General features: G+C 37.5%; 1 protein-coding gene across 2 annotated transcripts in view; it reads right to left on the minus strand.

The window, feature by feature from the left end:
• CDH12 (cadherin 12) overlaps positions 1 to 15,427 on the minus strand; it is a gene marked incomplete at both ends in the record, with an annotated part of 171,763 nt that extends 156,336 nt beyond the window's left edge. For both annotated transcript variants that reach the window (XM_082015102.1, XM_082015101.1), the window contains one exon: positions 15,197 to 15,427. In XM_082015102.1, the coding sequence (XP_081871228.1) occupies positions 15,197 to 15,427 (231 nt within the window). The remainder of the gene's footprint in view (positions 1 to 15,196) is intronic.
• Between the last annotated feature and the right edge of the window lie 10,398 nt (positions 15,428 to 25,825).

A 25,825-nucleotide genomic window follows, 5' to 3' on the forward strand; every position in this document is an offset into this window, starting at 1 on the left:
TTATGCTTCACTTCTCACAATAAGAAAAAACATATTGTTAGAACAATTAGACTATTCTGAACCACTTTTTAAATTGTAATCCTTATTTCACATAAGCCATAATACATAAATAACTATAGGTTGATGTTTTTGACACAATAACTCTTGTTAACTAACCAAGTCTGTATTTTGACACACCAAAGAAAATGTCTTTGGTTTCTCTATTATGAAATACTAAAAAACTGTACCCTTCCAACAGAGTAATTCTACATCAACACCAAGACACAAGAAAAAAAAAGTCTCATAATCAGCTGTGATGAACAGCTTACTCGGAAATCAATGCTGAAAAGCAACGACACCAGAAAAAATTGACTAGAACAACCTCTGCTGAATGGCACAGTGTCATGGTCAAGGACTATTGTTTACTCACTGCCATAGTCACAGGGAGAAAAGGTTTTACTAATTGAAACACTTTTATTGACATTATCCTCTAAGATATTGGAACAGAAAATTCTCTCTCATCTTGCTTCACCTTAAGCTTCTTTGAAGGGCAAGTGGAACTGAGCACCAGAAAACCACTTTCGAAGACCCAGAGAAGTAAAGAAAAGCCAAAAGGCTGGCGTACACACTCCTGAGAGGCCTAAATTCTTATTCAACCTGCACAGAAAACATTAACTCTCCTTTAATTTATGTGGTATTCGTTTTGTGTATAAAGACTATGCTAACACATAAAGAATTCTGAAGGTTTTGAATTTGCAAGATAAACAAAGACTTCCGTGGAAGAAGTAAAGCAGAAGGTGTAACAAAATCTTCCTTTCATTTACTTTTCGCTTTTCAGCTTATCAGGCAGTGAGACTAACATGACATGATTCTAACTCTTTTCCACTTTAACAGGTCATTTTAGCTTCATGAAGTAGATTACAAAGTATGGTTTGAATGACCTATTGCATTTCCTAAGAATGGTGTAAGATTTGCATAAAAACATCACAGCAAGACAACATACGGGAATATTTGTGCTTCATATCTGTCTTTCGCAGCCATGTTTGACTTTGGGCTCGAGTGCAGGTATCACTGCAGTTCACGAAGTGTCACATTTGTGCTACATGTAGATGACAGGCTTGCTTGGGAGGTTGCATTGCACCTGATCGAGTCCCCTCCCACGCTCAAATTGGCCTGAGCACAGATTGGGCTGGTCCCTCTTGCCTGAAGGCATATAGAGAATCACACAAGCATCGGAGAAAACTGGGTGTGCAGGCTGCGGCACAAGCTTAGTTCCCCGGCTAACAGGACAGCAAGTATAGCCACAGTCGTGCACAGCGTAGGTGTTCAGCTCTTAGGCCAGCTTTAGCGCTTAAGGAATCTTCTGAGGGTCTTGTAGGATGCCTGAGCAGGCTCAGCTCTTTTTAAGGATCTTTTAAAGGAAGATCTTCTGCCAGCTACATGGACTAAAAAACTAATGGAACAGATAGTGTAAAATGGTAGGTAGTGAGAGAGCTTGCAAAGCATGAATATTTGCAACACAAACACAAAACTCTTGCTAACTGGTTGTTTTTCTCAACATCACATTAAGACGCTGATCTGCGCTACTGTCTTAAAGCTTTCTAAACTAGTATTATTACTAATATAGCCACATTCACTAAAGAATTAGTACATTGATACATGAAGTACTGCAGATATTTGCATTTTACATATAAGGAGTAATGTTTATATTTTTGCTAGGAAAAATAATATTTAAGTAAATATATTTTTCTATCTAGAACTGAATTGTTCTTTGATCACATTCCTGCCCATCAAACTGTCCAAATGACTTTCAACAAAATTAAAGGAGTCACTTTTAGGGACAAGACTAAAACAAATATTTCTCGTTTAAGGTCTCTCTTTTACAGTTTTTCCTAGGTGGAGGAGAATTTCTGTTATTACCAATGATCCTCACAGAAGAATGGTGTGCTGCGCTGTGTGCAAGCAGCCTCCAACCCAGAACTCTGTCTCTGGCAAAGGCCAAAAATGGGTACCTGGAGAAAAACATGAGGTTAGAGAAAGCAGAGTTCACAACATAATTTCCAAGCCTCCAGTAATTTGTGGAGACATTAGTGGTGACTCTCTAGTTATTAGCCTTCAGAAGACTGATTTTTCATGAACTTCTTCACGTTCTTCTCACCCAAGAAAAATTCTAATATCCACAGCACTCTGTGGCAGGGAGCTACTTATTTTGGATTTATATATTTTGTGAAGAATCACTTCCTTTTCTTTGCTCTGAATATGCAACCTTTTGGCTTCATGTAATGTCCCCCATCTTGCATTGGTGAAGGAGGGATTCCTCCTGCTTTTACCTCACCACTCTGTTCTAGAGGTTATGGAGACCTATCATATCTCTTCCTCTTTATCTCTTTTCCAGGCTAAGGAGACCCATCTTAGTCGTTCCTTATCAAGGCATCGGTCCAAAAGTACTCATTCCCTTTGTATCCTTCTCTGTACTTTTCCCAGTTCTTTGGGACACATGCCCTCTTTGAGACCGGAGATAAATAATTCACACATTGTTGAAAACACAGGCTGATCAGAAATTTACATACAAAATCGTATTAATGACGTTTATTTTCTTCTGCCACTGTTAACAATTTTTAACATCCCATTTGTTTTTTTGGCGCTCACCACACACTGAGCAAACATGCATACAACTATTATAAAAGAAGATCTCATTTGAAAGAGATTATGATTGCCTCAGACCACAACATTTTATTAGTGAAGTTAGAATTATCCCCTTCTGCCCCCAGTATATACCACTTTATATAAAAATGCATCTATTATTTTAATCCTGTTTCATAAGGTCCTTTTCCCATTCAGCCTTTGTCTTTACTAACTCACATAGCTTAATATGAACAGCAAACACTGTCACCTGGATACTCATACCCTTTCCCAGATCATTTATGGTCATGCAAAACAACACAGGCCCCCAACCTTACTGATACTGAAGATAGCACAAGAGTGTCCAGGTTTAAACATAGTATTCTTTTTTTCAGCGATCAGTTTCTTCACGACACTAGGAGTGAATAATCCATCTGTTAGTGAAAATCTATTTTTTTATCAAGCAGTAGCAAGATCTTAGTGGCACTAGTTCAACGGTATCAATAATAACTCTAGCTTACATGTTCAGGGACTGACAGTTAAAATAAATACAATGTACACAACAAAATAGTCTATGTAATTAAAGCTGATGATAGAAAACATGAGGCTTTTTCCAAGCTCAGCTTTGTTCTCTACACACACTTTATTCTCTTGTTGTAAATACAAGAACCACCACTGCACACAGCTATTTAGACAAAACCCATTGTACTTTTGAAATTTTTTTACCATTTGATCTAACACTGCCATGGCTCAATCCATATTTTGGCTTCCATCACTGGAGCCAATAATTTCAGAATGCAATGAAGTACAGGTACGTGAACCTGGAGTAAGAAAAATGTCATTGTTTAACTATGTGATGGAAAATGTTAGTGCAGCAACAGAACAGCTTGCATACTGTGATGTCATGTACGGGGCGTCCTCTGCAATCCTGCTTTCCTGCTGCAGTGGCAGGCATCCCGCCAGCTCTAAAAGGACCAGGATCTCAGCTGCCTCCATTACTGTCTATCTACACCTTTACTGTTACAATGTCTGAATTTGTATAAAACTGCTCTCTCTCACCATTTTATTTCTTGAATACTTCTTTAAATCTTATTTAATCTGTTCTGTTTTAACCTGGTTTTCTCCTACACTTTTTCTATTTCATTGTGCAGCAAGAATCAACAAAGTGGCTTTTTTTCTTACATGTATTTATGAAACATAACCTTCTCCATAAGAAAATTAAATTTAAGCTTGTAGCTAGTAATTAAAACTATTTTAGGTTTAATTTCAGCCTGTGTCAGTGCTGGTGGACATTTTCTTCACTTATTATTATGTCTTTCAGCTTTTCTCCTCCCTTATTCACCTTCCATGAGATATCACCCCCGAGGCTGGGTGGAGAAGGGAAATGCTATCAGGCAGTGTCAGCTTAAGTCCCTTTCTCCCTAGTCATCCTCTCTTGCCTATATAGCACTGTAATATGTATATCACTGCAGTGCAGTGATCATAGTACACCTGCTTCTGGTACCACACAGTGAACAATACCAATGAATTTATCAGAGTTTTGAAATAAAGAAAAGAGAAGGACGATTTTCAAACAGATTGTTCTTATGCTTGAGTTCATCTTCTACCCTTAGAAAGAGGATAATCTCTGGTTTGTAAAAGGCTCTACAACATTACTGGATTATTTGGAATTGTATAATCTATAATAAGATTGAGTAAATATTCAGGAACAAGTGGCGACAGAGAGATAACTATGCAAGAGTGTTCCTATAACAAAAATATTTTCCAACACTAGGACACATGAATAATATTTGTTTATTTTTATGCAATATACTTTCCTCAGTTTTAGTCTTGTCACATTCTACTTTTCTTCTTTGTTAAGACCTCTTTTGACTTTTCATCCACGTTGGGTTTTTTGCAGGTTTTTTTCCAGGTGGAAAAAATGTAATCTAATGTATTAGATATAATATGTATAAATAAAATATTTATATGTATAAAACATATAAATTTTGTTTTAGCAAGTACAACGATCATTTATGAAAGCAGTTCCTTTAATCAGACTTCCACCCACAAATTTGGAAAATGTAAGCAAGCTTTTGGGTACACAAGGCGTATTTCAAATCAAAAGAGAAGCTGCAGGTTTCAAACTTAACTATATGTTGGGTTCATTGCTCAGAATTTAATTGGATATGTAACAGACCCTCTGTGAGGAGTAAAGCAATTGTAGCTTTTGCAGCAGAGTGGACGTCAGGTACAGGGAGACAGAAAGAAGGATTAGAGGATGATTATCTCCAGAGGGAGAAGACAGACACGTCATTTACAGCCTGTGAGACATGAAGGTCGGTGAGGGAGAGGGAAACGGTATGTGCCATAAAACCAAGACCTGCTCCGAGTCCATTGCTTTCTGCATCATATAGAGGTACAAATTGTGGTTTGATATACGTTCGTCAGAAGCACAAGGGTTTTCACACCTTCAGACATCTGCTGTGACAAGAATCTCAGGGCCCTGACTCACACACTGTGCTAGATGTAACTGCAGCACCTGACAAGACTGCCAGTCCTAATTACCTTCATTTCGGTTTATAACTTACATACAAGGTTATTAACTGCAGTGGCTTAAAAATAGTATAATCTTGTGACAATTTAGCTTCTCCTACAGGTTGGTGCTAGGCACCTGACTGGAAATTTTTCTTTCGTTCTTTTTATTGAAAAATATGCTTAATTAATAATTAATTGATTCTTGCTGGAAAAATGCTTTTGTTTCAGGATATTTGGCATTTGATTTGAAAAAAATGAATTTAAGTTTGAATTTTGTTAATTTTATTCTACATTCATACATTATTTTTGAATGTCAGAGGTGACTTTTCATGTTATTTTTTCATAAAATGTGAATAATGATGTATGTTTTATAAAAACAATTGATTTAAATCATGTAAATATTCACATTTTAACATATTTTTAAAATTTTAAGTGAAATTATGAAACACATTTTATTAATTTAAATCTCTGAAGCTCGCTGTTCTATTTTTTTGCAAACAGTGTTTTTATATCAAGTCACCATCCCCCTAAAATGACCAAAAGAAACAGAAAAGTCTGCATTTTGAAAAAACAACCTGTCTCATAGATATGAAACCCTGAGCTTTAAAATAGTCTCCTACCATCTAGCAATTCTTTCCTTAATATTTCTATAATTTGACTTTTCCTATTGAGAATTTATATTTTTGTAGTATGTTTGAGTGAGGTCTTATGTTATCCCCTTGTTTTTTAACACCTCACACATTGCAGTGATCATAAATTTTATTCCATTTCTGAATCTCCTTGTAACATTGGTTTACACATTATTATCCATACAGGAATATAGGCATTTAATAATTTTCCATATTTTGCTGTTTGGCAAATTCGGTTTAATTGCTTGACATTCTGATGCTCTTCCAGAAAGGAGATCTCGTGTTCTCAGCTACTTTCTCCTTCATAGAATCAATAGAATGGTTTGGATTGGAAGGGACCTTAAAGAGCACCTAGTTCCAACACCCCTGCCTTCCACTGTATCAGGTTGCTCAAAGCCCCATTCAATCTGACCTTGAACACCTTCAGGGAAGGGGCATCCACAACTTCTCCAGGCAACCTGTTCCAGTGCCTCTCCACCCTCACAGTAAAGAATTTCTTCCTAGTATCTAATCTAAACCTACCTGCTTTCAGTTTAAAACCGTTACCCCTTGCCCTATCACTACATTCCCTTGATAAAGAGTCCCTCCCCATCTTTCCTGTAGAACCCCTTCAGGTACTGGAAGGTTGCTATAAGGTCTCCCCAAAGCCTTTTCTTCTCTAGGCTAAACAACCCCAGTCTCTCAGCCTGTCTGCACAGGGGAGGTGCTCCAGCCCTCTGATCATTTTTGTGGTCCTCCTCTGGACCCGCTCCAACAGGTCCATGTCTGTCTTATGTTGGGGGCACCAGAGCTGGACGCAGGACTCCAGGTGGGGTCTCACCAGAGCAGAGTAGAGGGACAGAATCACCTCCCCCGACCTGCTGGCCACGCTGCTTTGGATGCAGCCCAGGGTACGGTTGGCCTTCTGGGCTGCGAGCATTCATTGCCAGCTCACGTTCAGTTTTTTGTCCACTGATACCCCAAGTCCTTCTCCTCAGGGCTGCTCTCAATCCACTCATCACCCAGCCTGTATCTATGTTTGGGATTGCCCTGACCCATGTGCAGGACCTTGATATGGGCATTGTTGAACTTAGTTAACTTGTAATTGATGACCTAATGTTTTACTAGTTATAAATATAAATATAAAATTGTTTTGAGTTGCTGACTTACATAATACGTGCCTGTGTCTGATCTGAGTATCGGCAACACTATGTCCACAAGCTGCCAGGTGAGTGAGCAATTCTCAGCCAAACAACAGATTTAGATTAAACAAATTTAAAATTTTCAAATTCACTTGGATTAAAAGAGAGATTATATTTTGGTTTGTCCATCCCCTCAAATTGCCCAAAATATTTTGTAAATCTTTTTTTAAACTATCCTTTCACATACTTCCTGGTTCAAATGATCTTCTTGTGCAGACAAAGCCATTTATACAAAAACATACCAAATAAAACTACAGTAGATATAAAGCTTTTCCTTAGCTGTTTCATTTCTACAACATCATTCGTGTTTCCCTATCTGTGTCAATAACATAAACTTCGGACACATGCTAGCACCATTAGCATCGTCCACTGAACTGCGTTCAGAGATCTTGTGAGAGCTAGTAACTTTATATTATCAGTACCCTCTCCACAGGCTTTCAGTCTCCTACACTCATCACTGAATTCTCAGCCAATGCAGCCTGCTGAGTTTTAACTATTTCTATTTATGACCTTCTGAGAAGTTCAGGACAATGACCATAACCTTTTACATCCCCTGAAATGTGGGTAACAGCTCAAGAAGTTGATCCTTCCTTTTTATTTTGATCTCTCTTAGTCCTGAATTCACCCTTTCTCTTCTCTCATGCAATTAATGAAAACATAGTTCTCATCTTTGTTTCATCTCCAAATACCTCACATAGTTTTCATGAACCCAAGGACCACAGGCAAAAGGTGTTGCTATTATCAGTATTTTGCTTCTAATTTTCTCACTATGAGATATCTATGTAAACCAATAAATAAGTGAAGCTGCCAGATTGATGAGAAAAGTTCTGTTGTAAGTTGCTCATCTCTACCACATGTGACAATAAAAATAGGTCCTTATACACCTTGTAATCTTGCAAAAGTAGACATTAAATGCAAGTCCAACTTGCTCATGGGAGTTTTGCATTTCCTTGGTTCTACTTCCTTCTCACACTTTCACGTGCAGCTGTCAAAATCGCTTTGTATCTCACATACTTTATGAAATATACAGGATGCAAAGCTTTTAAAGTCATCACTTTTTCTGCCAGCCAGACATAAGTGAGAGAGACAAAGGTCTCAGCTCAACACAGCAAGATGAGAAGTCCAGAGTTCAGCCCCCAGTTCTGATTCCTTTTACTTTTTTTTTAATGTTTCATTTCTCTTCATCAATTTTCTTATCTGTAAGAAATTGTGACAATGTGTTTACTTGAAAGTGTGCATGGTATAAACTCAGTCAGTGAGTTTAGTAAGCCAGGCTAATGTGATCATGCCCGATCATGCTTTAAATTATCACCCATCTAAGGACCACTAAGGGCCAACAAGAATTTCACTGTGGTGTCTGCAGACAGAGGTGGTATAAGAATCACTGTGGGTTAAAGATGAAAAAAATCTCATTCTTATAAATACTATTTGTAAGACCTTTCATATTAAAGTAATCCAGAAATGAGTAACTGTGATGTCCTGCATCATGGGAGTCAATTAAAACATTACTAGCAGCAGTCCCTGAAACAACTCTCATGTCCTTGAAGATGACACAGTGCACACGTCTGATGGAAATGATATACAGGTCTCTCTCTAGTATTGTTACTTCAGTTGTAAGCATAGAATCTGATAAGCTAGGAAAAACCCTTCTGACAGCTTTAAATGAAATATTATTTTCAACCTTTTAGAAGAAATTAGTAGAAATATTTTTTAAAATCAGATAATTCATGGTACAGTTATGAACAGAGACCTCAGCTTTTTTTTCTTCAAAGGGTAGTAGCTTTCACATTCACTTTATGTATTTTTTTTCCTTTAATTTTATTGTTTCTTTCAATTTAACTCAGTGCTTGTGAATCAGACAAAAATGATAGCCACAGCACTGTAAATTTGTTTGTCTGAGAACAGATTCTACACAAGCAGTGCAAAATTTCCTTTACAGACTGCCCTGTCATCCAGACACTCACCCAAGAGGGAAAATAACTGTAAAATCTGAGTGTGCATGCAGAAAGAAGTGTTGATTTAAGCCTGATGGAAGGTGGTCAACATTAATTTCATTATATTAAAAACTATCCACTATAAAATGCATAAATGAGTTTTATGCTCAGATTTCAGATGCAGATGATAAATTATTAGGTTTCAGAAAAACACTCTGTTCTAGTCACAGATATAGAGCTCTGCTTCCTCCAGATCAGCACTGTTTCTGCCTTGATATATACTGAAAACTCTGAAGATGATGAAGCTTTCTCAGGACTGAGTCAGATAAAAAATAACTTATTGTTACATGCACCCTGTGTTGCCGTGGGGCAGTCATGACTATTAAGTTTTTCAGCTGGTGGCGTTCATAATAAAAGAAAAATCTGCAGCAGTTTGTACGTGAACATGTATAATGTAATGGAGGTTTAAAGAATAAAATGTTGCAAAACACATAGGTTATTTATTAGGAAGATGATATCTGGCAAGCTGAGAATGTTTAGTTGTTGCACACTGGAAAACAGAAGAAAAATGGCCATTACCTCAAGGAGGACTTTGCAATCTTTTCCTATGCACCCGATCTGTGTTCAGTACAAGTTGCCACATGCCTGTCTGCAAGCTTGAGGACAGCCAGCAAAAATCCTTACTAAGAGCAACTGTGCAACTTTAAAACATGAGAAAGATGTAATGCATTTACACACTAGAAATGTAAAGACAAACGTATATAAACGGAAGCATGCTACACGTATAACAACTAAAACCTTTGTTAGAATTATCTTGTTAATGAAGAACCTATACTACTCTCATCTGTTTTGTTCTCTTGAACTTTCATTTTATTATGCTGCCTCTGCATGCCACTATAGAAACACAGCAATAAAGAAAGGTTACAGTAAGATTTATAATGTTCTGGTGGGGTTGCACCCCCTTGAGCTACCCTTGCCTAAGAGTAATTAAAGCTGTAACCTTATAGTGGTTATAAACTGTGTTGGGACATGGCCGTGTTTGAGGATCTGATACTCTGATTTCTATCACAATTCAGTGAGGACTAAGCTTTGACAGAAAAAAAGAATCATGAATTTTTTTATCCTAATCCAGACGTGTGCTCTTTTGCATGGCCCTGGAGCTTCACAGTACCAGGAAAACACATACAGCACACCAAAGTAGAATCACAGAATCGCAGAAACTTTGGGTTGGAAGGCACCTTTTAAAGTCATCTCGTCCAACCCCCCACAATGAGCAGGAGCATCTTCAACTAGATCAGGTTGCTCAGAGCCCTGTTCAACCTGACCTTGAACACTGCCAGGGATGGGACATCTACCACCTCTCTGGGCAACCTGTTCCAATGTTTCACCACCCTCACTGTGAAAAATCGTTTCCTTAATATCTAGTCAAAATCTGCCCTCTTTTAGTTTAAAACCATGACCCCTTTTCCTGCCACTACAGGCACTGCTAGAATTCTGTCCCCATCTTTCTTACAAGCCCCCTTTAAGTAATGGAAGGTTGCAAGAAAGTCTCCCAAAAACCTTCTCTTCTCCAGGCTGAACAACCCCAACTCTCTCAGCCTGTCCTCATAGGCGAGTGGTTCCATCCATCTCATCATTTGTGTGGCCCTCTTCTATACCCACTTTGACCGGCCCAAGTCTTTCCTGTGCTGAGGGCTCCAGAGCTGGATGCAGGCCTCCAGGTGTGGTCCTAGCAGAGTGGAGTACAGGGGTAGAATCACCTCCTTTGACCAGCTGGCCACACTGCTTTGGATGCCACTCAGGAGATGGTTGGCCTTCTGGGCTACAAGGACATGCTGCTGGTTCATGTCCAGCTTTTCATCCACCAGTACCCCCAAGTCCTTCTCAGCAGGACTGCTCTCAATTCTTTCATCTCCCAGCCTGTATTAATACTCATGGTTGCCCCAACACATGTGCAGGACCTCACACTTGGCCATGCTGAACTTCATGAGGTTTACACGAGCCCATTCCTCGACCTTGTCCAGGTCCCTCTGGATGGCATCCCTTCTCTCCCCTCAGGCCTGTCAATTGCACCACTCACCTTTGTGTCATGTGCAAACTTGCTGAGGGTGCACCTGATCCCACTATCTAGGTCATTGATGAAGTTATTAAAGAGTACTGGTCCCAGTACAGACCCCTGAGGGACACCAATCATTACCAATCTCCATCTGGACACTGAGCCATTGACCACTACCCTCTGGATGCGACCATCCAACCAATTCCTCGTCCACCCAAGAGTCCACCCCTCAAATCCATATCTCTCCTTGATTTAGAGAGAAGGATGTTGTGGGGGACCGAGTCAAAGGTCTTAAAGCAGTCCAGACAGATGACAGAGATAGCTCTTCCCTTGTCCACTGATGTGGTCACTCCATCCTAGAAGGCCAGTAGGTTGGTCAGGCAGGACTTGCCCTTGCTGAAGCCGTGCTGGTTGTCTTGAATCACCTCCCTGCCCTCCAAGTGCCTTAGCATAGCTTCTAGGAGGATCTGTCCCATGATTCCCCATGCACAGAGGTGAGGCTGATGGGTTGGTGGTTCCCAGGGTCCTCCTTGTTACCCTTTTTAAAAATGGGTGCACTGTTTCCCTTTTTCCAGTCTCCAGGGACTTCACCTGACTGCCAGGACTTTTCAAATATCATAAAGATAGCAACTACATCAGCCAATTCCCTCAGGTCTCTGTGATGCATCTCCTCAGGTCCCATAGACTTGTGCATGTTCAGGTTCCTCAGGTGATCTTGAACATGATCTTCTCCTACAGTGGCAGGGACATTGCTCCTCCATTCCCCATCTTGCAGTCCATCCCCTTGAGAGGTGTGGAATGAAAGACTGCCAGTGAAGACTGAGGCAAAGTCATTCAGTACCTCAGCCTTCTCATGCATTGTTACCAGTTTGCCATTCTTGCTTACCAAGGGGGGTATGCTTTCTTTGACCTTCTTTTTCTGGCTGACATACCTGTAGAAGCCCTTTTATTATCCTTTGCATCCCTTGCCAAGTTCAGCTCCAGCTGTGCCTTGGCCTTCCTGACCCCATGCCTACACAACCGGACAGCATACCTGTACTCATCCCAGGATACCTGTCCCTGCTTGCATTGCCTGTGCATTTCCTTCTTGCCCTTTACGTTGACCAGCAGGTCTCAACTCAGCTATGCTGGTCTCTTGCCTGCCTTTCCTGATTTCTTACACCTGGGGATCGAGAGCACTTGCGCTCTATGGAAAGCATCCTTAAATGAGTACATGAGCAAGCCTCATTTTACAGCAAGCTTTCCAGCATCCCTTCAATTTTCATGGGTCAAATGGCAACACCATATTCCAATTTTGCTTTTTACCCTCGGTCTTCTTACATGGATCTCTGCTAGAGGGGGCTATCTTTTGTTTGGTAGTCTGGTGGATTTTTAAGGCTCTTCCATATTACGCAAGCAGAGAATTTCCAAACTTTTATTTTATATTTAGGTTAAACGGCTTTTAATGTATCAACGTGAAACACTATTTCACTATTTCTAACAGTGAGCTAGACTAATCGCTATCAGCTCCTAAACTATATTTTGATTTGCAAACCTGACGTTTCTTGAGATAGTCTTCTAAAAACAGATACAAAAGGAATTAAGCGAGTTGGCCAATAACAGCTGACATTGCTGTAAATCTGTTTTCTCTTACAGGTGGCTTCCAAAATTAACTAGTCACCCCTAACATAATAGACACATTAAACTCCTATTTATAAATTACTGTGACATTATTAGTGTAGCCGTTCTATAATAAGTAATATAAACGCCAATGCACATGTCACTATGTCGTGTCTGGTTATGACGGCTGGAAGAAGAAGATAAAAACCCTCTGATTTTAGGTCACATGAAATATGAAACTTTACCATATACTTAATATAATTTTAAAATATAGCACAGTACTATTATAGAAATAATTACTTTAAAAAGATATGATTTTGGAATAAAGCTAAATTATGGTAAATATAAACAAAATTTATTTCTGTGATCAACCAAGAACTCAATTGCGTTTCATACATTAAAAATTTTCTGAGATTTAAAAAAATTACATAGGATCTAAAGATATTGATTAGCCACTGTTGAGTGATTTCAGTATGTTGACCAAGGTTTGAATTTATATTAAACATGGCTTTCACTCTCTGGATTTAAAAGCACAAATTCTGTAATGAATTTCTCCCATATTAGTGCTCTACCTTCTTACAAAGCTTTGTGTAAAGTAGGGGGAAAACAGTAACATCTCCATCTTTTTATTTGTTTGTGGTTTGCGGGGGTTTTTTTAAAGAGATTAGGCAAAAACGACATGCAAAATCTGGCAAGTTCTTTGTTTAGGTATATTGAGGCAAACAGTTAATATAGATAAGTTATAATAAATATTAAAAGGATGTTTAGCAGGTAATAAACATTGTTGAAAAAATTGATCATTTGAAATGAATTGCATTATTCTGGAAGTAGATTTTTTTGACTTAACGTTACTGATGGACTATTTAAACATCCTAATTTATTTTGTGTTTCACTACCAAGATCCTTCCGTATTTTATTGCATTAGTTAACGGTAGTCTATGATATCCTGTGGAGAAACTTCACTGTTCTGTGTGCTACAATGCAATTAGATCTTTCCTCATATTTGAGAAGTGTGTTTTCTGCAACTTGTAACAGTTCAAAAAATCTCAAGAGTTAAAAGCATGCCAGGAAGATTTGTGTTACTCTTAATGAAAATACCCCATTAGTTCTGAAGCTGCTTATAAGCTCAAATGCAATTGCATTGATAATAGCCAATTTTGTGGAAAATTAGTATTATTTTGGCAGCTTAGAACTGACCCTAAATGACTACCCAGACTATCTTACAGAAAGGAATAAAGACTAATGAATTACAGTGGTGCAGCAATAACGTTGCCTGTGCTACAGCATCGAATGTGATCAGAGTCCTTGCTTGCATCTTTAGCAAGTGGCCAGAACAAAGATAAGCGTTAACGTGTAATTTGTATCAACCAGTTGTCACAAAGACACAATTTTCCATTACATGATCCCCCTGACTTCAGACTGTAAATCAAACCCATTGTGTTATCTTTGTGATATAAACATACTGCTTTGTAAATTGTTTTGACTAATATGTTTTAGTGCTTAACTCTAATGCTTACATGTGTAATATCCAAGTACATTTTTGGCTGGTTTGTCAAACCATCTAGTGAACCGCATGTAGTCTTTTGCTGGTTTATTTATACATCCTGTCCTCAGAATAGTTTCCTGGAAGTGTAGGAGGGAAAATTAATTTTCTGTGCATTTAATTTATATTAAAACAAAAAATACCTTCCCAGCTTTCACATTTAAAAAAGTTAAAACATGGTATTAAAGAAAAAATTGAAGCATGATGCCTCATTTTTATGATAGGTGAATTTGAACCTCCCTGCCTAGGAAAGTGGCATTTGGGGACCATGAAACGAGTCCTTGACAGCTTATTTTCATTGAGCCTTTACTTAAACTGAAAATTATACATAGCATGCAATTATATATTGTGCTACTATTTTTTTCAGGTCTCGTTTTCAGCTTTCCTTTCTGAAACTCTATTATGTAAATTCACCCCCCACACCCCTCAAAGAGTTGGATATCAAATTATTTATGCCTTATTAGGGAAACAGTGGTCGTATAATGAGAGAGAGAATTGCATAAATTCTCCGCATGTGTGAGCGCGCATGCCTGCACACGGAGTATAAAAGCTATAATGCAATGGTCTGAATTATGAAGCAACTAAACATATTAGAAATACTTGAAAACAATCTGAAAAATCAGAAATAAAAGCAAATTATATTAAGGCATAAGATAACAGAGCAAAAAGCAGGTATCTTTGTTAGCTGAAAACTGACTTGGAGTAACCATACCAATCACAGAAATGACTCTCCATTCTGAGCTAGAGATTTCTGGTTTAAATCTTCTCTCTGATATCAGTCTGACATTCATTGCTAAAAATTAAGTATGCTATTACAGTAGATTCAATTAAAGCTAGTTGTGCACCACAAACTTATCACAGAACTCCCATTCTTTTTGTTTTACTCCAAAACCAAGGATAAGGAAATAAGACAAATATACAAAGGCAGAAAATAGATGTTATAAACTTGTGCATTAAAAATAATAATAACAATGTCTATAGTGGTTATATGAGAGGCTGAATGGTGAAGGGGATGAACAGATGGAACTACTGTCAGTTGAAGAAGATTTGCCCCACCAGAAACAGGTACATACTTATAGCACATTTTACTATTTGTCTGTGTCATTTCAACTTTTAAAGAAAGAGTAAAAAATTACCTTTCCCACATACTGAGGTTCGGAGCCCATGTACTCCTCCAGCACAAAAAATTGATTCCACACCCAACCTCGTTTGACTCGCTGGGCGGATGACCTCCTCTCTGGCACTGGGACAACATTTTCTCTTGGCTCTGCTTGTAAAGTCTGTTGTGGTTGTGGGTGCAGTGGCGTTAGGAGACCTCCATCAAACAGGACGCAGAGAAGCAGGGATAAGCAGTTCCTTGTAAGCATTGGCAACGGCTTCCCTACAGCAAGTAATAAAAACTCCAGCACTTAATGCAGAGCAGAGGAATCCAAGTTTGAGGTGTCTGTGGCCTCCACTACTTAGCTTCTGATTTTATTGCGGAAATGCTAATGCAGACATTAATCCTTCTGATGACAAGGTTTTTGCCGCATTAAATTCCATCTAAAGGGACCTATAAAAGAGATTTACATGGCAACATCAAATTACATAAAATTACATTGAAGCATTCATCAAAATTCTCACACCTAGTTAGTTTCTAGAGACAGAGAAAAAGATTAGGAATCACAGTTTTAAAAGAGATTGCTATTTTGATTGTAGCGCTGAGCTACACCTCTAGAACATTGTACAGTTATTACAGGAATAGCTCATTCTTGCTCCGCATAACATTACCTTTGTCTCTGTCTGAGGACAGGCCTGTAGCCTTTGCTTTATGACCCAGTTATCAGTCAAAACTATCACCCATCAGTGATGTCAAAAATATTTACTCTGGATTTACACAGAAAATACTGGGGAAGAGGGGACCCACTCTTCCATCCTACTGTCCAAAGCAGGAATGCTTTGCTTGTTGTCTCTGCCAGAAAAGCATCTTGGAAGCATCCCCTTGTGTCTGTGGGTGGACCTGAACAAAGTTTATACTGAACCTTGGACTCTGGAGGATAGATTTGTATGAATTCCATGGGAAATAAAAAATGGGAAATAGTGCCCATACAGCTAAATACCACAAAGCTGCCAACACACAATATGAAGTCTGGCATTCTCTTCTCACAACAAGCCTTGTATCAAAATGATAGGTGTGTTGTTTATCAGGACTACTGTAAAGTACATTAAAAAATGCAGTCCTGATATATGGAGAAAATGATAGAACTGCAGTCAGCATAGAAAATGAAACCACACAGAAGCCAGTAAGATAAGACAGCGATACTCATTTATACTGACAAATGCCAGGTACACAGATTAAAAATAAATCAGTGCTAACTAACTACAGGGCTGAGACAGAACTACCACATCAAGGTGACAATTAAAACTGTGGTGATCCTTGTAGCAGCCAAATACCATCAGCAAAGAAGAAAAAAAAAAAACAAAACCCTGAGGGAATTGTTATGCTCTCACATTGCTCCACTCATACAAGCACAGACCATTTTAAGAGAAAGACAGATAGGAAAATATACTGCGTTTTCTAGCCATAGTATAATTAACAGAAGTGCTTTCTTTTTGTATTTATGAAATGTTCTGATTCATTGCCTGCAATTAATAAAATGACAGTGCTTAAAGGATGTAAATATTTAAATACTTGGGGTGTAAATATTTAAATAAGATGGAGTATGAAACAAGTTCACTAAAATGTAGCTCTAGCTGTCATTTGCAACTTTGCGCCAAATTCAGCAGCAATAAAAAGTGGTGAAAATGAGCCCACCATCTAAAACTGTTGTGACCCAGGCCCCAATAAAGACACCATGAAGACTGATAAATCTATGGACTCCATGCTGAAACAAATGGAGTTATTCTACAACTTAGAATTATATGATAATCAATAACACAAAATCTACATTCATCTTCAGGTGAGCAGCAGTAAGTACTGAGGCCACATGAAGACTTCATTGTTTATTTTTCCCCACTCTTCCAAGACATTGACCTTTCTTTTAATAGAGAGAATGGTTTAATGGCTTTCTTGAAGCTATCCTTGCCTGTGCTGGCCCTCATGCAGGTGTTAAAACTGAACCCCCACACTTTCATAAGGCCCAGGACATCTGTTTAATCAATACACTTTCCCTTCCATGGCTCTTCTTCATTAGGGTGGACAACCAAGGTGGACGACCGGCAGGCTGCCTGCTGCATTAACTTGAATAGAAGAGGATCAAAGTTGTTTTCTGAAAACTAACATTTCCATAAACCACAGTTCTATGCTAACAAATTTTAAATCTCACTGTGGATTGAAGACTTAAGAAAAAATTAATAATCTTGTCTCATTAAGACCTACAACCTAGGAATGAAGTGCTTACTCTACGGTCTGCTCATTGTCAGGTACAAGAAATACTGCTTGTAGGATTTAAGATGGATGCATTTTACATTTTAAAAACAAAAATACAATTCATATCGCTATGGAATTCACCACTTTGTTAAGACCATATTGTGTCATTGATTTTTAAGCAGAAGTTTCTACCAAATCAATAAGGAGTTCTGCTTAAAAATCAATGACACGATATGGACTTCAATAAAGAAGAAACAGTAAAGTACCCAACCATATATATTTTTCATTTTCAAAGACTGCCAAAGGTTATATTTTCCTTATGAATAATATTATTACTACCCATAACAATAAATAACATAGAAATTCTTATTTGTTAGGTACATGCTGAAGTATCTGAATAGAAAGGATTTATAATTGGGAGCCCAGAAAACCTAATAAGTTTTGAAGAAGAAAAAAAAGAACACCCTAAAAAAATAACTGTGCTTCTTATTCTAAATTTAGGGCAAGATTTTCTGTTCTGATTAGAAAGGCTATGTCTTAGGTCTTAATAAAAAAGAAAGCAAAAAATGTGGTGAAGAGTTATCTAGTGCACATGAGTGTTTTAATTCTACCTTCAGAAATTATTAAAAATGAGGGAAGAACTGATCATGATCCTTTAAACTTTTCTTTTCCTAAGTTCTGCTCAAGGCATTTTAATTTTTTTTCATTTAGAGCAAAATATTCTTATGTACAATGGGTACAAACTTCCCACTTGCATTATCATTTGTATTCTATGGATTTTATTCCAGCAAATAAACGTTAAGACAGGACCCTACCATACTAGAGAACTGCACTTAATATATTTGGTCCGTAATTCTATTAGCAGCTTTTTTTTTATTTAACAGTTTTTGTTGACTTTTTGTGCTTCTGTTTTCAACGCATTCAACGGTATATAACATCAGGTTCAGACTGTGTTCATTCATAATTCAGTTCCAAGATTTCCAAACTTCCAAACTCCTGTGGCTCTCTTGATCCACAGTTGCAGGGTGCATGCCTAGTTTTTATGGCAAAATCATAGTAACCACGAAACATGGCAAAAAAATAAAACCAAAGAACTCAAAGTATCCTTTTGAATTGCCCAGCCACAGATGGGACCTGGAAATAAAAAACATTAAAAAGTGGAGGGATAGTCTGCACTGCTTCACAAACCCCAAAATCACACTGCACTCAATTTAACTGCTATACAGCTGCTCTTCGCTGAGGAGGCTCTGTACATTACAGTTCTCCCAGCAGAGCTCTGCCGCCAGCCATGTCTGTCAGTCAGGGAGCTTTTAAAATGTTATACAGCACCAAAAGTAATGCAAAGAGATTGAAGGACTCCAATGAAAGGAGAACAAACCCTCCTTGGCTGGAAGGTTAGTAACCAAGGCAAAACATACAGCACTTTAACCCCTTCTCTGTCGGTCTCCCAGACTGCCTTCCAGAACACGTGCCGCACAGTCAGGAAAGAGTAATGCCAGCACTTGCTTCATTCCCTACAGATTCAATGGAATGGAAGGGTCAGAGAAAAATGGGTGGCTAGTAGGTGTTGCAGTACAGGATTGCAGCACAGGTGCCCTCATCAGCTGCAAAAGAGTTCACCATAAAGAATTTTCTTTTTTTTTTTTAATTTAAAGCTCAGCAGTTAGAAAGCCAATAATTGAGAATCCACTATGGCACTCAAGAAAACCATTCCAGCTCTCTGCTGTGTAACACTTGAGCAGTAGGAAACTGAGGCAGAGGGTATCCCCCTGCTAATTCTTCTTCTCCAGCATTTTATTGCTGGCTTTGGAGGAAGCCTGGTGGAAAATGCCTGACAGAATATATTTAATAACACAGATGGAACTTGTACAGCAATTCAAAGGCTAAGAGTGATATTTCTTTTAGTCTGTGTTGTTTTGCATTTTCTTTTTAAGCTATCTGTTACTCTTCCAGGCAGGATGCCTAAACCTGTCTTGGTGCTTTTATGTTGTCATGTGTTCATCACACATTTAAATCTGGCACCCTCATATACCTCTGCCTGGAAAACTGCTATACACTGAGATTCCATTTGTTCATTTCCCCACTTTGAAGAAGTGAATTGACCCAGCAACAAGCATGGACAATCTGTTAAAACATGATAATTAAGAAATCTTGATCCTATTTACTCTGTCCCCAAAACTTCAGGCTTAGAAACTCATGGAATGCAAATGAATTAAATATCACTGCTCAGATTATTTACTGAGAATAACAAAATACAGTATAAATGGTGCTCCTGCAAGAATTTTGATACTGGCCTGGATTATACTGCCATTAATCTAAACAGCCTGAGCAATGGAATATTTTCCATATAGCAAAATTGATGCATGCCATTACTGCTGCAACAACCCTTAATCAAAGAAAGCCCTGGCACTGCAGACACAAATCACCTCACCAAGCTTGGCAAAGGTTATCCCTTCTAGAGAGGACAGCCATACATCCTCTGGCAGTCATTAGTATACACATAAGGCCTGATTTAGAGAAGCCTTTGAAAGGAAGCCCTAAATTATCTTTCATCTTGTCATGGTTTAAACCCAGCAGGCAACTCAGCCCCACCCAGCTGCTTACTCACTCCCACTGCAGTGGGATGGGGAAGAGAATCAGAAGGGTAAAAGTGAGAAAACTCATGAGTTGAGATATAGAAAGTTTAATAAGGAAAGCAAAAACTGCATATGCAAGCAAAGCAAGCCAAAAAATTAATTCACCACTTCCCATCAGCAGGCAGGTGCTCAGGAAAGCAAAGCTCCATCATGCATAACAGTTGCTTGGGAAGACAAATGCTATAACTCCAAACTTTCCCCCTTTCCTTCTTCTTCCACCCCAGTTTTATGGCTGAGCATGATGTCATATGGTATGTGATATCCCTTTGGTCGATTGTAGCCATCCATCCCAGCTGTGTCCACTCCCAACTTCTTGCGCACCCCCAGCCTACTCGCTGGTGGGGTGATGTGAGAAGCAGAAAAGGCCTTGACACTGTGTAAGCGCTGCTCAGCAATAACTAAAACATTCCTGTGTTATTAATAGTTTCCATCACAAATCCAAAACACAGCACCATACAAGCTACTGTGAAGAAAATAAACTCTATCCCAACCAAAATCAGAGTAGATCTGTATGAAGTATCTACTTGGATCACACTGTGCAGTGTGCTACTGTCACATGTAGACAAGCAAGAAACACTAAAGCTCCATGAAGCACTCAAAACTGTTTTCAGTCCAGCAAAGCTGGTAATTGCACCTCCATGAATGGAGGCAAATTACTTACCAACAAAAGTATCCACTATGCACTGATGGTGGGATCATAAATCTATCACCACAGAGAACGTTTTTGCTTATGTGAAACAACAGCTAATGTAGAGCAACCATCTTCCTACCCGTAAAGAGGTTTGAAAAAACTTGACAGTAGTGTAAAATGGTTGATCCATGCCAGATGGAAAGCCAGCTAAGATCTATAACTGTGGATATGCTGTACCATGTAACCTCCCTCCTCTGCAATATCTTGAAATAAGAATATACAACAACAGAAAAAAAAAAGTCTATGCTGTCAGTATCTATTAAAATTAACTGCTAAAGCATTTTAGATGATATATCTTGTGGTCAAAGAAACAGTAAAAGGATATGTAAAACCTCAGTTCATCTCTCACCTTGATACATTTTCTGTCTCTGACCTTAGGCAAATCAGTATAGGCTGATATTCTCAAAGGTACTTAGTTAAATAACTACCATTTGATTAGACTCTAGATGCCCATATATCTTTGTGAGTTTGACTTTCTTGAGCTTCACAACTTATCTACACATCTTGGAAATTCTTCCTTTTTGCACCTTTTTCCCACATTGTCTTCTTAGGGTGGGAATTACTTGATAACATCAAAATGAGGGTTAGGAGGGAGATTACAAGTGAACAGATTAGAAACCTCAAACTACCAAAAAGAATAATTCTCAATCTCTCCATCCTACAAATTAGAAGAGTTTCAACAGAGAGATTGAGGAAGTCCTATGTCTGTAGCCACAAAACCCTTTTGGCAAGTGTAACATCTGGAATCCATGTCAGGTAACTCTCATGGGATGGGCGAAAAATCAGTGTTTCTACCAGCTAAGAAAACATCTGACTTCCTGAGGTCTTAACATGATCCAAAACAGTTACTCCTTTATCTCCCTTTGTAAGGACACAATAAGCAGTAGAAACCTAGAATGGCTCTCTAGCTGTACAGATTGACCCCTCATGAAGTTGAACACCTGAGTCTCAGTCCCTACTTCAGTGGCTGTTTATATGAAGTGGATGATGAACAGGAGGAACAGAAACCAAATCTCTCTTAGTGATGAGAGCACTCAATAAAATGTGAGAAATATGGGTAGAAAATGCACAAATGGAAGATGAATCTTGGCATTTCTGGAAGATAAATGTCATAATCTGGAGGAGAACTGTACTGACTGAACTACTGGAGAACAAGCAGATAACGGTCTTTCTCTTGCAATAAGGTGACTTTCACTCTCCTTTTGTTAAATTCTATTACAAAAGCCCCCAAATCCTAATATTTCATATTAAATATTTTGTTTGATATAAAGTTACCAATTATTCAAATTGGCAAGAAAAATACAAGTTTGATTAAGGCTATGATTTTTTGGATTTGATTGCCAAAGCCACCCCCTCTCTCTATTCAATGTTTTTTTTCGGAGTTGTATTTTCTACAATGAGTTAAGAGTTCAATTCTAATGTCAGTTATGCCTATAGATATCAGGATATCCTATAGTATCAGGAGTGATACTAATATGAATCTGGAATACTCTATTGAGTTTTTACTTGCATAAAACCAAACTGAGATGAGAATGATGTCTCTGATTTTCAAATATGACTGTCCTTGTAGCACATTTATAGGAAGGTTGCCACAAAGATATATTACAACACAAAATACATGTGATATAGTATACCAGTATCCAATGAACATATTTATGAGATGCCTAACATTGGAGAGGAGTCATTTCTAAACACTACAATAATAAAAGTATTATAGCTACATAGACATTCTTTAATAATTGTCTTTCTAGCATATAAAAAAGTGATTATTTAAGAGAGTTTGGTAACAATACAAAATGAGATGATACGTACTTCCAAAAAAATTGTAGCTGTACAATGCTGAGGGTTATAGAAAATGTAATGAAAACAAACAGTATAAAAATATTTTGTGAGTGCAAAACAATAAAATGTTCTATTTATTAAATATAAATAAATAATTAAAATAACTATTTATACATATTGTGTCAGCTTTGTCATCATTGGCAATACTGATATTTAAGTCATAAATGATCTTCTGTAAGCCACTGAACAATCATCCTCTATACAAGAAATTATCATGTCTAACTCACAAACTTGTATAAAAATATCGGGGAGATAACTGTTAAAAAAAAAAGACTGAAACTTTAATTATGAAAATTAAAATACATCAGTCAATGCACAAGGCTCCACAGTTCATTGAACTCGAAATTTAACCCAGCTAAAATTAAATCTTCACTACAGTTTAAAAATGAATGTTTATTTTGGTGAGATTCAAATCCAGGCCAGTACTGCTCTGTAAATACATAACACAGCTCTACATTTTAATCATCAGTTAAAATTAAGAAACAAAATGCCTCAGAACAGCACAAGGTTTCCTTTAATTTAGGAAGATGTCCAGATGATGAAGTAACACCATCAATTTTATTTTTATTCTGTCTTGTATCATGTTATTTTGATCTTGTCTCAGAAAAGTACTATAGCTAATCTATACTTACTTTGTCAATGATCTAAAATCTTTATTTTTGATAAATTACAAACATTTTCATTTCTGATAGGAATCTGTCAATGTCAAAGCATGGACAATGAAGAAACCATCCTTCATTCTACTGTCCTTTTTTTTTTTTAATTAATACATGACAAGGGGAAAAGGAGAGAAAGGAAAACAAATCAAAACCTTTCAACACATTAGCAATATGTGCAAGGGAAGAATTAACAAAGCTCAGGTTGCAACTCATATTTATAATTTTGTACATAACACAGGATACTGAAATGAATGTGAGCACATTTTAATGTGCTCTGTAATGTACCATTTTGTTATTCCTTGAGGTATTTCTGTTTTTCCAACCTGTCAAGAATTCTGCAAATTACCTCAGATTGCAAACATACTTTAGTTAAGATCCCATTATTAAAAGACTCTGTTATTGGTCAGACTCTATAATAAATTTGATATAATCCGGTACAATTTCTTGTGTTAGAAGAACTACATAAATATTAAATATTTTGTTTGATATAAAGTTACCAATTATTCAAATTGGCAAGAAAAATACAAGTTTGATTAAGGCTATGATTTTTTGGATTTGATTGCCAAAGCCACCCCCTCTCTCTATTCAATGTTTTTTTTCGGAGTTGTATTTTCTACAATGAGTTAAGAGTTCAATTCTAATGTCAGTTATGCCTATAGAGTTTTTGAGATTTGGATAAAATAAATTTAAATGTCTCTGCCTCCCTCACCATATAGTATTAAGAAGTATTTAATCTTTAATATTCCTTTCCATAGTAGATTATGGAAATCCATAGCTTGACTTACAGTTTCAGCCCAAGTCTTACATTTTCTGTCTTCTGAAAGGTTAATAGATTGGTGCTAACTGTACCAAATTATGTAATTTCAGAGGATGGTACCCTCCTCAGGAAAAAATCACAAACAGAAGTTTTGCCCAACAAGTTTCAAGCCATTAATCTTGTGAATATTAACAGGTAGTCCCAGAGACAACAGGACTGAGAGATAACCCATCAATTTTCTTAACTGTGAGAACATTCAGCTCAGGCTTCTCAATATTCTGGGATCACCTAATATACACTGGGCTTACTTCAATGCTCAATAATAAATAACTCTTACGCTTAGTAATTTATCTCTTTTCACAACTCGTTTTGACTTGTTCTCACCCTACCTACATATGCTCTGTCAGGGCTGGCAGCTGTAATGAGCCTATGACTCTTTTTCTGATCATTGATGAACTAACAAAAAAATCCTTTACCTACTTTGTCAATGATCTAGAACCTTCATTTTTGATAAATTACAAACATTTTCTTCCTTAATGCGTTTTAAAATATCAGAAATAGTAACTCTAGGGCTTCTATTTCTATTCTTTAAAACATTGTTTTGCCCACCATTACAGCATGGGAATAGTCTCTAGTTAGACTGACAACATCTATTCTAACTAGAGAATAGAGACATCTATAAACAACTTCAGCCAAAGTAATCCTCATTTATTTTTTGTTGTTCAGAACCAGATGTGCTTCATGGAGACTCGCCAAATATCAGAGCTGTCTGTGGATAGTTAGTCTCTCCTTAAGAAACCTTTCACTCAAGTAAAACCTTCTACTCTCCAGTCAAAGTAGAAATGTTCCCAAGCTAAGTCAGCAATTAAACTCGAGAGATGTTAAAAGCAACCATGAAGCATTTTGTGTAGAGTGTCTAGAAAAGACAAAACAATATTCTTGCCTCACTTTCATCTTTATAAATCCTCATGTCTCTGATGTGCGACTCTTCCTTTCCCAAAGTCCAGTCTAATGAATTGAGTAATTTCATAACAGATGCCTGCTGTGAATTTCAGCAATTAAGGCCCAACGGAGACAATAGATGAGGTGGTAGAGGAGGGAATAGAGGGCTCATTTCAGTGACACTTACTACTGCAGCCTTATCTGTCTTGCCCAGAGAAATAAATGGAAATCTTATTTGTGAAAATAACTTCCTTCCAGATTCTTTCCTACCCTTCTAAATTTTAAGTTAAAAGGACAAGAAAATAATATATTAGAACAGAAACAGGTTTTGTCATCTGTATAACACTCACACTCAGCAACATAAATTTTTGGAGTTTTCCTCTCACTGATCCCTTTTTTCCCCATATGGTATGCAAATGGGTCTCTATAAACGGGTGTAAATATATTTTCACAATTTTAGTCATGCAAGTATCTGTTTTAATTTAATGAACTAAAGGTAATTATTATTTTGTCTCTTTGTTGTTCATATGTACACACCTCATCTCCCAGCATTGCAAAAAAATACAGGAAATAGACAACTTTAAAAGTGAAATGCAAAAACTTATCAATCTTTGAAAGCTTATTTACAGTTTAAAAAAAACTTCTTTTGGAAGTAAAAATGTCCATAAAGAGTCAGAAGCCATTTTCAGTTAGCACCGATTCAACTTAGAATAAAAACCTTGTCATCCTATTATGCTTTTCCCCTAACATCATGCTTTGAATTATTTTAATAGTCAAATAAAAGAGTATTAATTAAAATAAAGCACATATTTTCAAAAAATATTACACCCTATGTCCTCAGCCTTTATAAAAGGCAGTGGTTTGTTTTTCTTCTCTATTTGCAATTTAA

Source organism: Phaethon aethereus, assembly GCF_964289735.1.
Source record: "Phaethon aethereus genome assembly, chromosome: 2".
In the NCBI taxonomy this organism is placed as follows: Eukaryota; Metazoa; Chordata; class Aves; order Phaethontiformes; family Phaethontidae; genus Phaethon; species Phaethon aethereus.